General features: G+C 49.4%; 1 protein-coding gene across 1 annotated transcript; it reads right to left on the bottom strand.

Moving 5' to 3' along the window:
• Nucleotides 1-5,391: 5,391 nt before the first annotated feature.
• Nucleotides 5,392-8,487, bottom strand: LOC102429562 (phosphofurin acidic cluster sorting protein 2-like). Its single transcript, XM_014447938.2, has 2 exons — nt 7,487-8,487; nt 5,392-6,901 (listed from the first exon to the last, which is right to left on the bottom strand). Exons 1-2 carry the CDS (start codon nt 8,476-8,478, stop codon nt 5,392-5,394), a joined length of 2,502 nt encoding a protein of 833 aa, XP_014303424.1. The 5' UTR covers nt 8,479-8,487.
• Between the last annotated feature and the right edge of the window lie 5,644 nt (nt 8,488-14,131).

Raw genomic sequence — 14,131 nt, 5'->3', positions numbered from 1 at the left:
CCTTCGGGCATCAGAAAGAGTGGCTGCTGGGCTCTGATGAGACACGATTGAGCGTCAGGAAAAACCCAGCTGAGCCAGAGCCTAGGGTCTGAGGGCAGAGAGAGGCTCTGACCCCAGAGATTTGGAAGCGGTGCCTGTGGAGGAGATTAGTGTGGACCCCGGGCCCTGAGACATTCCCTGTCTCCTCTTCAGTGCTGTGGGCCAACAGAGGAGATGCTCAGAATGCTGCTCAGTGCGCGTGGAGCAGGGTGGACTTTCTGTCCAGGTGCAGGTGGCAGTCAGGGTTCAGGAACTGCCTGCTGCTGGTTAGACCCTACAGCATTCTGCAACGTGGACGCCAGGGGGCGCTTAGGACCAGGCTTTGTCCATGTGCTGGTGGGAGATGAAGTTAAATGAAAAGTGGGTTCCCAGGGGCAGCCCTGACATAAAGGGTCCCTGCCCCAATGCTTGTTGGTCAATTTCCCCCAAAGTCCCATTGTCCTGGGCCTCAAGAACGTCACATCCTTAGAGCAGATGGCTCCTGAGAGACTAATTATTCCCAAACTATGACTCATAGTAACACGACGCAGGCCCAGAAGAAAGACTTGCTCAAGGCTCTGAAGGATTGTACAGTTAAATTTTATAGAATCTAAATTAAATTTATGTTTAAGAGTATTTCGTTACATTTTCTTTAATTAGTCTGTATGTTACTGAATAGTATGGGAAAAATACAGCAAAGCTATAAACATGTATATGATAAACACAAATATTTTAAAACTTCATATAAAGGAGGGGAGGGAGCCCTCTCTGTCCTGGCAGCGGACACACGCTGTGGCCCAGGATCTAGGACCTCAGGTTCTGAAGGAGCTGAAGCGAGTTTCTCAAATGCTGCAGGTGGTTCCACATCTGGAAGTTCAGTGACAGCTGTGCCTGGAGCCTGCTCTGGCTCAGGAGAGGGCACCAGAGTTGGCGGTTCCTCTTTAGGTGTTTCTGGATCTTGCTCTACAGCTGCTTTGTAGATACAAGAAGAGAACATGTTACCACCATGACTGCTTTTGTGTGCCTTCCAAGGAAGGAACCTCCCATCTCCATCACTGAAGTCCCAGTTCAAGCCCCCTCCCCAGGAAGTCCTCCAGACTGCAGGCCCTGGGCACTGACCTGAGCGGCTCTGTGCTCCTGCCTAAGCCCAGCCTCTGGGAGCTCTTCTCTGTGTGGGCAGCCACATCCCCTCCCCACTCACCCACACCACCCAATCCACATGCACAGCTCTCTGACTCCTTCCATTTTTGTGAGCAGAAGCCCTCAGACCACTGCCCTCTTGCAAAAATCTTGCAGACCCAGGGTGTTGCCACCTTCTCCAAGTCACAGTCCCCATACTCCCCTTAAGGCTCTCATCCAAAGCCCATTCACCTTTTCTGCTGGTCTAGAGATCCACTTTCTGCTTCACAATACGTGTAGGTCAGCGATACTTTGAGGAAGAAGTCACATCGACTGTCCTGTGCACGCTACCTGCCTGTGCAGCCCAGTGTGACTGAATCACTCCTGACTAGAAGGAAGCGCTGGAGTGCAGTCCTGGGGCAGCACATTTGCTGAATGAATGAGCCCAAACCACCCCCATCTCAGATAGCTGTGTGAGCCTGGGGTCCCCCTGCTCACCCCTAGAATTTCTAATCTGGCTTCACCCAGAACAGGGACCCCTAATGGAATCTCGAACGTCTTTATCAAAACAGAAAATAGCTTAGCCTAAGACATGAGAATCACAAATAAGGCAGGAGCTTGGTTAAGGAGAAGAGAAAATGGCCAATAGGAACAACCACAGCCCCTCCAGCACACCTCTCCAGTGTCCAGGTTCCCAGCCGGCCTTTTCCCAGGGGGACACCTCCAATAACCACATGAGACTGGGCCTAGGCTCTCCCCATGTTCAGAGAACAAACACTCTGAGAGGTGCAGTGACCTGAAGACTCACAGCAAGCAGGCGGCTGAGTGACCACTGTGCTGTGGAGGGGCAGGGCTCACCTGGTAAGTGGTTGGTCCCACACACATTGGTTAGTCCCGAATGTTCTGTATTAACACAGAAGGGTGGGTGGGACCAAGGTAGGGAAGCTGCCTAGGAAGCTAGTCACCAAGGATAGGACCAGTTTATCTAATCCATGTTCCTGGGCAGTCTGCAAGGTACAGATATTTGTATGTGTATATATATATATACCCTCTGAGGGTCAAGTTTATTTGGAATCCAGAGTGAGTGGTGCTGGGGCCACTTGGCTGGTTGGCAGCTGAGGCCCAGGGCTGGACTGACAGGTCTCCATGATAGGCTCAGGATGCCCCCAGTGGGAGGCCAGCCCTTGGCCTCTGGCCACCCAGCTCTGAGTCCGGGCACAGGGTGGAGCCAGCTTCCTGGGAAGCAGAGTTCTGGCTCCAGGAAGGGCAGGTGGAGAACGTGAGGACAGTTCTCCCTGGGTGGGTCAGGGTCCAGAAAAACAGACTTGCTCAAAGCTCTAGGGTTTATAGGGTTAAATTTTATAGAGTCTAAATTAAGGTAATATTTGGTAGTATTTCAGTAAATGTTTTCAACAGTACACTGTATGTTATTAATTATCATAAAAGTATAGTAAAATTATAAGTATATGTAACATGAAGAGAAAACTTCTAACACTACATCTAAATGGGGGTAGGGGGGCGCCCTCTCTGCCGTGGCCGATGACACGCGCTGTGGCCCGGGATCTGGCACCACAGGCCTCGCAGGAACTGGGGTGAGTTGCTCCGATGCTGCAGGTGGTTCTTCTGCCTCTTGAAGTTCAGTGAAAGCTGGGCCTGGATCCGGCTCTGGCTCTGGAGAGGCCACTAGGGTGGCGTTGCTGCTTGAGGATTTTCCTGATGTTGCTCTGAAGCTGGTTCTGTAGATGCAAGAAGAGGACATGTTACCACCCTCACTGCCTTTTGTGTGCCTTCCAAAGGCACACTCACCCACACCACCCCCAGAGGCCTCCTCCTCCTCCTGTCTCGGGCCTCAGTGGGCTCAGGTGCTCCCGCTGTGAATGGAGACACTGGGCCTGCTTTGGCAGGTGGGAGACTGGAAAGTTGAGCTCTATGGAAGCCGACAGCATCATCAGGCTGGGAAATTCTGGCGGTGCTGGTCCAGCCCGATGCCCAGGATGCAGGAGATGGCCCTGGGGAGAGAGATAAGTTGAAAGCAGAGTCTGAGGCCTGGCCTTTCCTTCTACACGGCCCTCCCAGAGCACCACTCAGAGAGCCTGGGGTCCTGTGCCTGCTGCTCCTGCACATCCAGAAGCCAGACCTACTCCTTGTCCACCTTCAACCTGGCAGTCCTGGCAGAGAGTGCGTAGTATCCCAAGAGGGGCTGGCAGAAAGCCCTCCTAACTGAGAGTCTGGATCAATGAGTGAACCACCTGTCCCCTTCTCCAGGGGAACCTGACATGCTCTCTCAGTGTCCCTGTCCCTCCCATACCTTCCCACCGAAATGTCAACTCCATGAGGACAGGGAGGGCTGGTGTCCACTCTGTTCATGTCACTCATTAGCACACAGTAGGTGCTCCAGGAATAGCTGACCAATGAGCAAACAAATGAACTCTGTCTCCGTCCTTGGCTTCCCAGGGCCTTCCTATCACCTCAAACTTTGGCTCCTGCACCTACATGCTGCATAACTCTCTAGCTCCCCTGTGAGGTTCTTTGCCTCCCACTGAAACTCAACTCCCTCAGGGCTGGGTACACTTGCCAAGCTGGCCCTGAGGAGGTGCTTCCAAATTAGTGAGCATGATCCCTGATTAGGGCTGCAGGCAGACTTGGATTAGGATGGGACGGCTATAAATTTTCTGAGAGGCTGACTCTGCCACTGGGCTCCCACTGCTCTCCCACACCACCCAAATCCACATGCACAGCTCCCTGACTGTTGTCCTCATTCGAGGAGGAGCCTTCAGACCTCTGTCCTCTTGCAGAAATCCCACCATGTGTGGCATCCAGGGTTCTGCCAGAACCTTGAATTCACAGTCCCCATACTCCCCTCAGGGCTCTGACCCAAAAGCGACTCACGTTTTCTGCTGGAACACAGGTTCACCTTCCTCTTCACAATACGGGAAGATGCAGCCACAGGGAGAGGAGGCGCGGAGGATGTCACATCGGCTGTCCTGTGGACACTCCTAGCCTGTGCAGCCTAGTGTGACTGAGTTGCTCCCGACTAGAGGGAAGCTCTACCGTACAGGCTTGTGGTTTGCTCTGTGCACTGGATTATGGTCAGTGCCTACAGATGTGTCTGTACCTGGAAGACTCTGATATATTGGATGAATGAATGAGCCCAAACCAGCCCCATCACAGATAGTTGGGTGACCCTGGCCCCCACTGCTCACCCCTGGGGTTTCTGCTCTGGCTGCAACCAGGACAGGGACCCATAACAGAACCTCCAGTCACTTTATGACATGAGACAAGAGCTTAGCCCTGGGCCCCGAAAGAATCACATATGAGGAAGAGAAAGGAACAATTAGCACAACCACAGCCCCTGCTGCAGACCTATCCCCTGTCCAGGCTCCCAGAGAAAGCTTTAGGGGAACACCCTACAGTTCCCAACAAAAACCTATGATGTTGTTCCTTGATTTACCTCATGTTCTTAGAAACAAACACTCAGAGGGATGCAGTGATCTGAGAGTTCACAGCCAGCAAGGGGCCAAATGACCACTGTGCTGTGGAGGGGCAGGTTGCTCACCTTGTAAATAGTTGGTACAACCGTTGGGTGGCAGCAAATGGTCTTTGATAACCTGAAGAGGTAGGGACGAAGGTGGGTTGCTGCCCAGCGAGGAGGGCACTGGTTTGTCCAGCCCGTGTGCCTGTGTGATCTGCACCATACAGCTCTTTTTATGTTGCCCTGTGAGACCGGAGTTCATTGGGAACCATAAGTGGATGGTGCTGGGGCCACTTGGTTGTTGGCAGCTGGGGTCCAAGGCTGGGCTGGCTGGCCTCCGTTTCATGCTGCAGATACTCCAATGGGAGCCCAGCCCTTTGCCTCTGTCCGCCCAGCTCTGAGTCTGGGCACAAGCTGGTGCCAGCTCCCAGGGTTAAGCTGAGCCCTAGTTCCCAGGAAGGGCAGGTCTCCAAGGCCAGAACCCTTCTCACTGACAGTGCTGGGGGTCCTGAGGCCAAAACACACCTTCCATGATGCTCCATCTCAACTATGATGTCCTGACCTCCCATCTGCCGGAGTGTTCTGGTTATTGAACAGAGCATTTGGGGGTCCCAGTGAGGGCAACCCCCTTAGGTTCCAGGCTGTGAGCGCATTCAAATTCAAAACAGTTTTTCTGTGTTTCCACGGTCTGTGTCTATAGTTAACTGAACTGTTGACAGAAAAGCAGCTGGGTCCTCCTGGGCTTGGCCCAGGCAGGGTAAAGGGCAGAGGGAGGGACGGGGCTAGAAGGTGGAATTGTTGTGTTCGAAAATGCAGACTGGCAAGTGCTTGACGTGGGAGGACCACTGGGCTGCCAGCTGGAAGAACGTCACGTCGTTCCACTCCACGCCGTCAATGAGGACCCGCTGCCTGTGCTCCTGGGTCTTGGCAGAGCAGACCAAGCGGCCAATGCCCTGGATGCACTGGCTTTTAGACTCCAAGTCTGTGCCCTTGTCTTTCTTGGACAAAGACATCACCTTCTTTTTCTTCTCCTCGGTGGTCACAGTCATGGACATTGTGAGCGCGGCTGCAGCCTCGCCGCTGCTGGGCAGCCTGCTGACCTGGAGAGACCGGAAGGTGCCCCGGAGTGTGTTTTTGGTGGCAGGCAGGTCTCCCTTCTCCTCGTTCCTCTTCCTGTTGGTGGGCTGGGCTGCCTCCCAGTAATCCACCTGCAACTCCATCAGCTCAGCACCCACACTCTGGCCGGGGGAGGACAGGCCCCCACTCACTGACGACAAGGAAATTAGCTTGTGTGTGGCCTCCCTGGCAGTGGACAGAAGCACATTGGAGCATGAGGGGACCGCTTCAGCTGGGTCTCCTGAAGTGGCTGAAATTGGCTCCACTCTTCCAACTTTCACTGCCCACACAAAGGGAATGAACTTCTGTGAGGACAACTCGTCCGAGCTCTTCGGCTTCGAGATGAGCATGGCCTCTGCGATGGGCAGCTGGAGGACACAGTTGGCCCCTGTGAGGTACTCTCTGATTTTCAACACAATGTTCTGCACAGCATCCTGGGCCTCCAGGTGGTAGAACAGTTCCCACCAGGCCAGGTCCCGTAGGAGTTTGTGGTAGCGGCAATCCATGGAGCCCAGGTACCTGGCCAAGGGGTGGGAACCCAGCGGGATGACCAGGAAGCGCATGTGGTCCAGCCAGTCCGGGGCCTTGTGGGACAGCTGCTCCACAAAGACCCGCAGCACGGTGCTGAAGTACTGCTGGTCCCCCGCCACCGCGATCTTCACTGGCATTGTGGCCTCGGTATTGCAGTTGCGGTATCTTTGTATCCAGGAGATGATGGAGCTGAAGGCCTCCTGGACATCCGCCATGGAGCCGGTGCACAGGACGGGCAGCGTGTGCTGCTGCAGGACGTCCGACAGGCACTGCCCCTGCCTGTCGGAGGTGTTGATGAGGATGATGTTCTTGGGCAGATAGTCGTTGGAGATGAGGCTGTGGTTCAGTTGGTCGAACGCAGTCTTCCTGGGGTCCTGCAGTTGGCTCTGTGGGACTGGACAGCGCTCCTTGACCAGGCTGTTGGACGACTCATTCAGGGACCTGCTCCAGCCCTGGCGGGCAGGCTGCTTCCCCTTGGAGCTGGTGGAAGGGATGACCAGAGACTCGGTCTTGGTGGTGCGCCTCTTAGTGAGCATGTCCTGGCCAGAGGTCCCTGCCTCCGGGCTGTCCCCAGGCTGTGCCAGCTGCGGCCCAGGGTTGGGCACGCTGTGGGCCACCCATTCGGAGTCACTGTCGCTTGACAGGCTTTCACAGTATAATCTGGGCCTGTGGGTCCTGAGGACTCTGTCGTCCTCCTCCATATCTGGGCTGGACAGGCTTTCAGAATATGTCATGGGCTCAGGCATGGGAGGGGTTGGGAGGCGGTCATCATCCTCCATGTCTGAGCCACTGTCGCTGGGGCACACCACGCTCTCAAACAGAAAGGCCAGGTCCTTGTCCACATCAGGGACTTGCTCCTCACACTCCTGCTCCAAGTCCAGGACCTCCACCGTCATTTGGTACCTGCCCAGCCACTCTGCGACTCTCTGCTGGTAGTTCTGTTGCCTGATGGTGGATCTCCTCCTTCCTATCGGGTTCTCCAGGTCCAAGTCATCCTCGTCCAGGTCATGCCTGTGGGCAGCATTATAGCTGACCTTCAGCCCAGAGAGGACGATCTCAGACTCTCTCTCAGAGAAGTTATCCGTGGCCTCTGCCCTGGTGCCGGCCGGCATGGCGTTGTCCAGATGGTCGACAGTCTGGCTCGATAGGGACAAGATCCAGCTCTTGACCACCTCGGCGGTGCGTGGGGTGCTGTAGCCCATCAAATCAGAGACATTGCCACTGAACAGCTTACCGCCTGGGCCCTGGGTCTTCATGGGCATGGTGGCCGGCCGAGGAGGCTCCTTCTGCCTCCGGGCACTGTGTAAGCTCCTCGTCTCCGTCTGCCAGCTGGAGTCTTCCAGACCATCAAAGTATTGTCTGGTCTTGGGCTTGGTGTTGCTGAGGATGCTGCTATCGTCCTCTATGTCTGGGACACTGTTTCTGGGATTCTCAAGGATGTCAGAGAGAAGGTTCAGGTCCTCCTCCACCTCAGAAACATGCTCTGTAGGGTCCTGATCTGAGTCCAGGACCTCTTCTGACATGTTGGACCTGGGAAGCAGTGCCATGACTTTCTGCTTCAAGTTTTGTTGCAGGCATCGCTGCTGCTTCTTGGGCTGCTCCAGGTCAAAGTCAGCTTCTTCCAGGTCCTGCCTGTGTGTGAGATTGTAGCTGGCGTCCAGCTCAGTGAAGCTTTCAGATTTCCCCTCCATGTAGCTATCCATGGACTTGGCCTTGGGGCTGCCCTGCATGCTGCCATCCTCGTCGTCGATGGGCTGACTGGACAGGGAGGAGATCCAGATCTCAGCCACCGTGATGGAGGACCCCTGGATCCTGCTGCTGAGGCTCAGCACCTGGTCACAGTCGGGGGGTCGCTGTATCAACTCAGCCATGTGGATGGCACCTGTGGCCAGTGTCTTGTAGCCCAGGATTGTCTGGTTGTTATTGCACTTCCTCTGCTGCAGCATGATCTGCAGCTTGTTGCCTCCTCTCTTGAGGAAGTGGGAGTACTCCAGGGAGAAGGTCAGCTCCAGGTCAGTCTCCACTGGTCCACTGCTGGGCAGCACAATCTCGTGCGATCTCAAGCTGCCCTTGGAGCCCTGCATCTGCACTGCTATCACCATGGAGATGAGCTCCTTCTCCAGCTCCTTCAAGACCACCAGCTTCTTTAAAGTGAAGCTGCACATTCTGGGCACGCTGCTAGGTCTGGAGCAGTCCACCTCCCAGGTAGAGAAGAAAGTCATGGGCACTGGCGTGTTGGGCACAGTGGGCGAGCGGGCCAGGCCCGCAGGTGGCGAGGAAGCTTCAGCTGCTTCCAGCGAACAGGTACTTGATGGTTTCTCCCCCTGTGGTGGGACAGAGGAGGGACATGATTGGTGGCAAGAGGTGGGGCACAAGTGATCGAAGGAGAGAGTAAATGACAAATAGTCACACGCTCATCTGTGACTAGCACAGGTAAGGCCTGCATGGTGGCCTTTCAAACTCAGAGACATAAATTAACCACAGAGTTAGCCTGAAATTAAAACTTCTTACCTAAACGCAGTTTATGGTGTGTAGTCATGTGCTAGGCCAGTATCTTCCCTGACAAAGGTCAATCTTTACCTTAACTGAGCCTGTCTGTTGTCTTTTGGCATCTGTGATAACATACCTTTGGAATGTTAAAGGAATTTCCCTTTTTCTCGCCACCTAGGAGCACAGGCACTGCTCTGTGCCCTGCAGAGACCACAAAGCTGCTATTTGCTATTGAGTTCATTGCTAACTATCCTGTGTGCACCTGTATAAGTGAGGTATGTGTCTCTCATTTTACTTTTTATCTAATCCCAGAGATTTCCCTGCTTTGCTTTCTCCTGCCTCCCTAAGCAATGGATTTCATGTGACCCACATACATCTCCACTTTTGATTGTATGTGTAAAAGCAGGTGCAATACTGCCATTCTTGGAGCACTACCTCAATACAGTGAGATTTTGTTTTCCGGCCACTGTTGACAGTTGGGCTCCAATAAACTCACAGAAATTCTGCACAGGGTTGAACGCTGCCTCCATGGATATTTACTTGGCTTACTGCGGCAGGATTCCAACGGTCACACAGGACCGCCCTGCAGACCCAGACCGGTGCTAGGATCCAGCAAAGGGCCCGTTGGGCCACCAGTTCCCTGCCAGTCAGGTGAATTTGGCTAAGTTGTCTCTGGAATCCAGAACCTTCCTTTGCTTGTGATAGAGGGTTCGACTTTAGTTAAGCTGTATTTTTAAATCCCCAAGGTGGAACTAAGGTTAAGGGTTGACAGAATCAAGGCTAAGGAGAGACAAGAGGAAACATGGGTGGCTGGTTTTTGACTCTGGGTTTTCATTTGGATTTGCTTTCTGAGTGTCTGAGCAGAAAACCTTCACTGTGTAAGTGAGAGCTGAACTTGTTCCGCTCCAAAGGGACACATCCTCCTTCTGACCTGAATCTCAGCTGTTCTTAAGCAACTAAGAATCTTTGCGGAGGTGTCAGAGGTCATTCCTCACGCCAAGCAGGAGCCCCATAGGGAAATTCCAACTCAACTGTAATTCACCTGACTGGCTCCTCCAGGGGAGAGCCCATAAGGTTAGGTCCACCAGCGTTCCTAGCCCTTCCTGTGGTTTTTATTTTTATTTATTTATTTATCCTCACTCGAGTATATTTTCCCCATGGGTTTAGAGAGAGGAAGGGATGGGGAGATACAGAGAGAAAATGAGAGAGACATAGGTTGGTTGCCTCACCCAGGCGATTCAGTAAGAACCAGGGATCAAGCTGCAACCGAGGTACATGCCCTTCTCCTTGAATCAAACCCAGGACCTCTCAGGGCCTGCATTCTACCCATGGAGCCAAACTGGCTAGAGGCCTTCAGGTCACTTTAGAAAATTGGGAGAGAAGCCGAGGCACATAAGAGGGGTGTGAGCATAATGGAGCTCAGCCCAGAAGCAGCACACTTCCACCCACTCCACAACATCCCTAGAAAACTTGCTCAGATTCTGCAAATATAAAATAACAACAATAACAATAAAAACAAACACACCTATAATTAACATGGGAAGTTGTGCCTCCAGGGCTGGGACCTCCCAGACCCCAGCCCTCATTAACCCCTGAGAGGAAGCCTTTTCTTGCAAGTGCTTTACATAAATGGCAAGATTTAACTTGAAAATATCAACTGAAAAATGGCCAAGATAAATATATTTTTTGCAGAAAAAAAAAGAAAACTAGAAATATGCTGGCCGAAAAATGAAAATGATTGAATAGGAAGCATATCTTGATTTGGAAATTAGAAGCTTCTAAGGAGAAGCACAGAAAATTCTTTTAAAAAATAAATTAATGAGAAATTGTAGAGACTATCTCTGAACTCTCCTGAAGCAAATAAATGCTAACACCCCATCCTTCCCCTTCTATAGCACGTCCACTACATCTTTTGCTCTCTGAGCTTCCTTGTCCAGACGTGTTCTTTCCTTCCCTTCTTCCTTCCCCTTCTGTCTCCTCCACTACCCCTCCCTACTGACTTAAGGAAAATGAGAATAGGAATTCTACCAGCTCCCTTTGGAGAAAAGTGCTCTCAGCCAGAAGGGAACCAGCAATTGTTCTCCATTTTCTCTGTGGCCCTGATAGGCTCACAGAGAAATTTAACTGCTAGAACATGTAATCCTGGCTATTGTAACCTATTGCAATTAATATACTCCTGGTTTCTGGGAGCAAAAGGAAGAGAATTACTAAATAAGGTTGTAAGAAAACTCCTATAGAGAAGTCTGCCCACTTTAGGGATATAGGAAAGTGAAATAGGATTTAGAAAAAGTAAACAAACAAAAGAAGCATAGGGTTGCTCCAAGGGTGTTTCCCCTTCTCACTGTTTGGGAGAACTTGAAATTATCTTAAAAAGAGAAGCCACTAAGGCTCCTGTAGATACTGGGGCTATCTTATTTTTCTTAACAGCACTCACTAATTGCTTTCTACATCAGACTAAACCTTCTGTACAAAATGTCTGTTTTTTAATCAAAACCTGTTTCCTTTCAACTAGGGGTGGTTATGGACCCATATATATATATAGTTTGCTAATCAAATCTTTCCCAATTCACCTGATAGTTGAGGTTTTTTTTTTCTTTTATATGAAATCAGTGATGCCTACATATGCTTTTCCCAGAATAGTTATATATTTAGAATAAATGAACCAGATACTGAACCAAAATGGAAAGTAATGATTTTAAAGGAACCTTCCATGAGGAAACTAACCTTGAGACTGACCGAAGGTTTGGTAATCATCTTTTCTTTATTAGTATCTTCCACCAGAGCCTGAGAGATGGCTTAACACGGTACCCACCCTACTCAGAATGTCTCCAGACAGCTCAGAGACATGCAGACATGTCTCTAACATTGGGCTTGCTCATAGGTCTCTCTATAGATGCGGAACCAGCCCACAGTGACTTGAGAGTCCTCTTATGGAGTACATACTCACCAAGTGGGAGAAACTTGACCCTGAGAAACTCAAGAAAGAAGCCAATCTTCTCTTGTTACACCACCTATCTGGTCCCAATATAAAGTGTGTAATAGAGAGGTTTGGCACCATTAATTTTAAGACTATCATGCAGCTAGAACCTGTTTTTCATTCCCAAGGGAGATGGACAGAGGTTTCATATACCTGAAAGCCTTTATACCTCTCAGAGGTGTGTGCTTTCTGGAAGCTAGAAAAATGTTCCCAAATAGAAGGAAACATTCCCAAAATGGGCGAATGAATTTGTCAGTCCCTTGCCAACATTTGGGTGGCAACCCAGTCCCTGGGGTATTGGAAATGACTATCTTTGTTTTATGAATGAAGTTTTCAAGGGGCCAGAGGTTTGGCTGCAGAAGCAATTCAAAGCCCACCAAATCCTTTTACCTTGCCCAAACCACCCCATAATTCATTTCAGAAACTTATAGATAACTCGAGGCCCAGTGCACAACATTCGTGCACTGAGGGTGGGGGGGTCCCCTTAGATAGGCCTACGCCCTTTAGCAGTCTGGGAGTCCTCAGGGGCTGTCCAACTCACGGCTTAGGCCCGCCTCTCGCCTCCCCCCACCCCCCACCCCCCAGTGCACTGACCACAAGGGGGCAGCTCCAGCATTGAGTGTCTGCCCCCTCGTGGTCAGTGTGCATCATAGTGACTCTTCTGCCATTAGGTCGATTTGCATATTACCCTTTTGTTATATAGGATTGGCTTCATGCAACCAAAGTCCCAGAACCATTGAAGTGAAAATACCTGAGTTCATTTTTTAAAATAAAAATACAAATCTCTGGAAGGTATGTCTTATCCCAATAGAAAAAAATACCTCACCCACCTACACAAATCACTTTAGCTTATTTCAACTATTTCTTTCTAACTTAGTAAATTTTAATGAAAGTTATTGAATATCTAGATATTTTGAAATAACATGAAATACTGAAACATTGATTGCTAGACAAGTTCACCTGCTTTTGGGTTTTTTCATACAGAAGGTTTATAAAATGGATTTGCAACTGTTGATATAATGACTTGTGTTTTGTTGAAGGTGTGTTTCTTGGAAGTGAGAGTGTGATTAAAATATGTTCATCAATGTCAATCTAAGTAAATCTGGTTGTTCACTTTTGTGTTTATCATTGGGGAAATTAAAGCTCCTAAGAGTTAAAAGTTCCAGTTAAGTTGGAGAAATTATATAGTTGTGATAATAAAAGGCTTGAGGTAGGGAGAGTCATAGTTGAAGGAAAAGGACAAATGTAAGTTTCTGTAAGGAGAGTTATTTCTGAATGTGTAAGAAGGTTCGTGAAAGTGGAGAAAAGTTTTGTAAAAGGCAGTATAGGCTATAAAATTTTGGGAAAGTTTTAACTATAAAAAAATTCTTGCATTTTCTCTGTACAAATTAGTAATTCAAATTATGTGTATGGTCTGTATGTGATGTGTTCATCTATGTGATATGTGTGGTGAATTTTCAGCCTCCAGATGGCATTACTAGCATATAGTCTTTTATTGGCCTAAAAAGATTAAATACTTATGTAAATTAAGGCAAATTCTGTAGTCTGGACAAAATATTTAATATTAAAACTGTTTCTAAATGTGATTAATGTCTTTTAGAGTTATTACCATAAGTCTGTGTTTGTTTTACTTTGATTTACAAAAAGTACAGGTTGTAAGTTTTGTGTATGTATATTTGCAATCTTCACAATGTGTCCATTTTAAGAGACTTTTTAAACCAGCGGTTCTCAACCTGTGGGTCTCGACCCCTTTGGCGGTCGAACAACCCTTTCACAGGGGTCGCCTAAGACCATCCTGCATATCAGATATTTACATTAGGATTCATAACAGTAGCAACATTACTGTTATGAAGTAGCAACGAAAATAATTTTATGGTTGGGTCACAACATGAGGAACTGTATTTAAAGGGCCAGAAGGTTGAGAACCACTGTTTTAAACAAAAGAATGACTTTGAGTTAATTCCAATGGGCCCTGGACTACTTCAAGGATTTATTCTGTATCCTTATTGAAGGAATGTTTTTAAACTAAATTAGGCCTATTTTATATGCTTGAAATTACATGGGAAGCTTAGCTAAATTAAAAAATAAAAATGGCTGATCTATTTGTGTACATATGCTTTTATTACAATGGATGTTCTTGGATTTCAACCTGCTGTATGAGGGACCCACCAAGATTCAAAGAAAAGTTCAAATCGGAAGCTCTCAGGGGTAACAGTTCACTTGTCAGCGACACCAGTCCAGCCAAGAGGGATGGTTCCCTGTGAGGGCGTCTGGCAGTGGGACTCCAGATATTTGTGGCGCAAACATTGGAAGTTTTTGTTGTTGTTGTTGTTGTTGTAAATATGTTTTATTGATTTTTTTACAGAGAGGAAGGAAGAGGAATAGAGAGTTAGAAACATTAATGAAAG

This window comes from Myotis lucifugus, unplaced genomic scaffold, assembly GCF_000147115.1.
Source record: "Myotis lucifugus unplaced genomic scaffold, Myoluc2.0 scaffold_729, whole genome shotgun sequence".
In the NCBI taxonomy this organism is placed as follows: domain Eukaryota; kingdom Metazoa; phylum Chordata; class Mammalia; order Chiroptera; family Vespertilionidae; genus Myotis; species Myotis lucifugus.
This window is presented reverse-complemented; position numbering and strand designations above follow the sequence as displayed.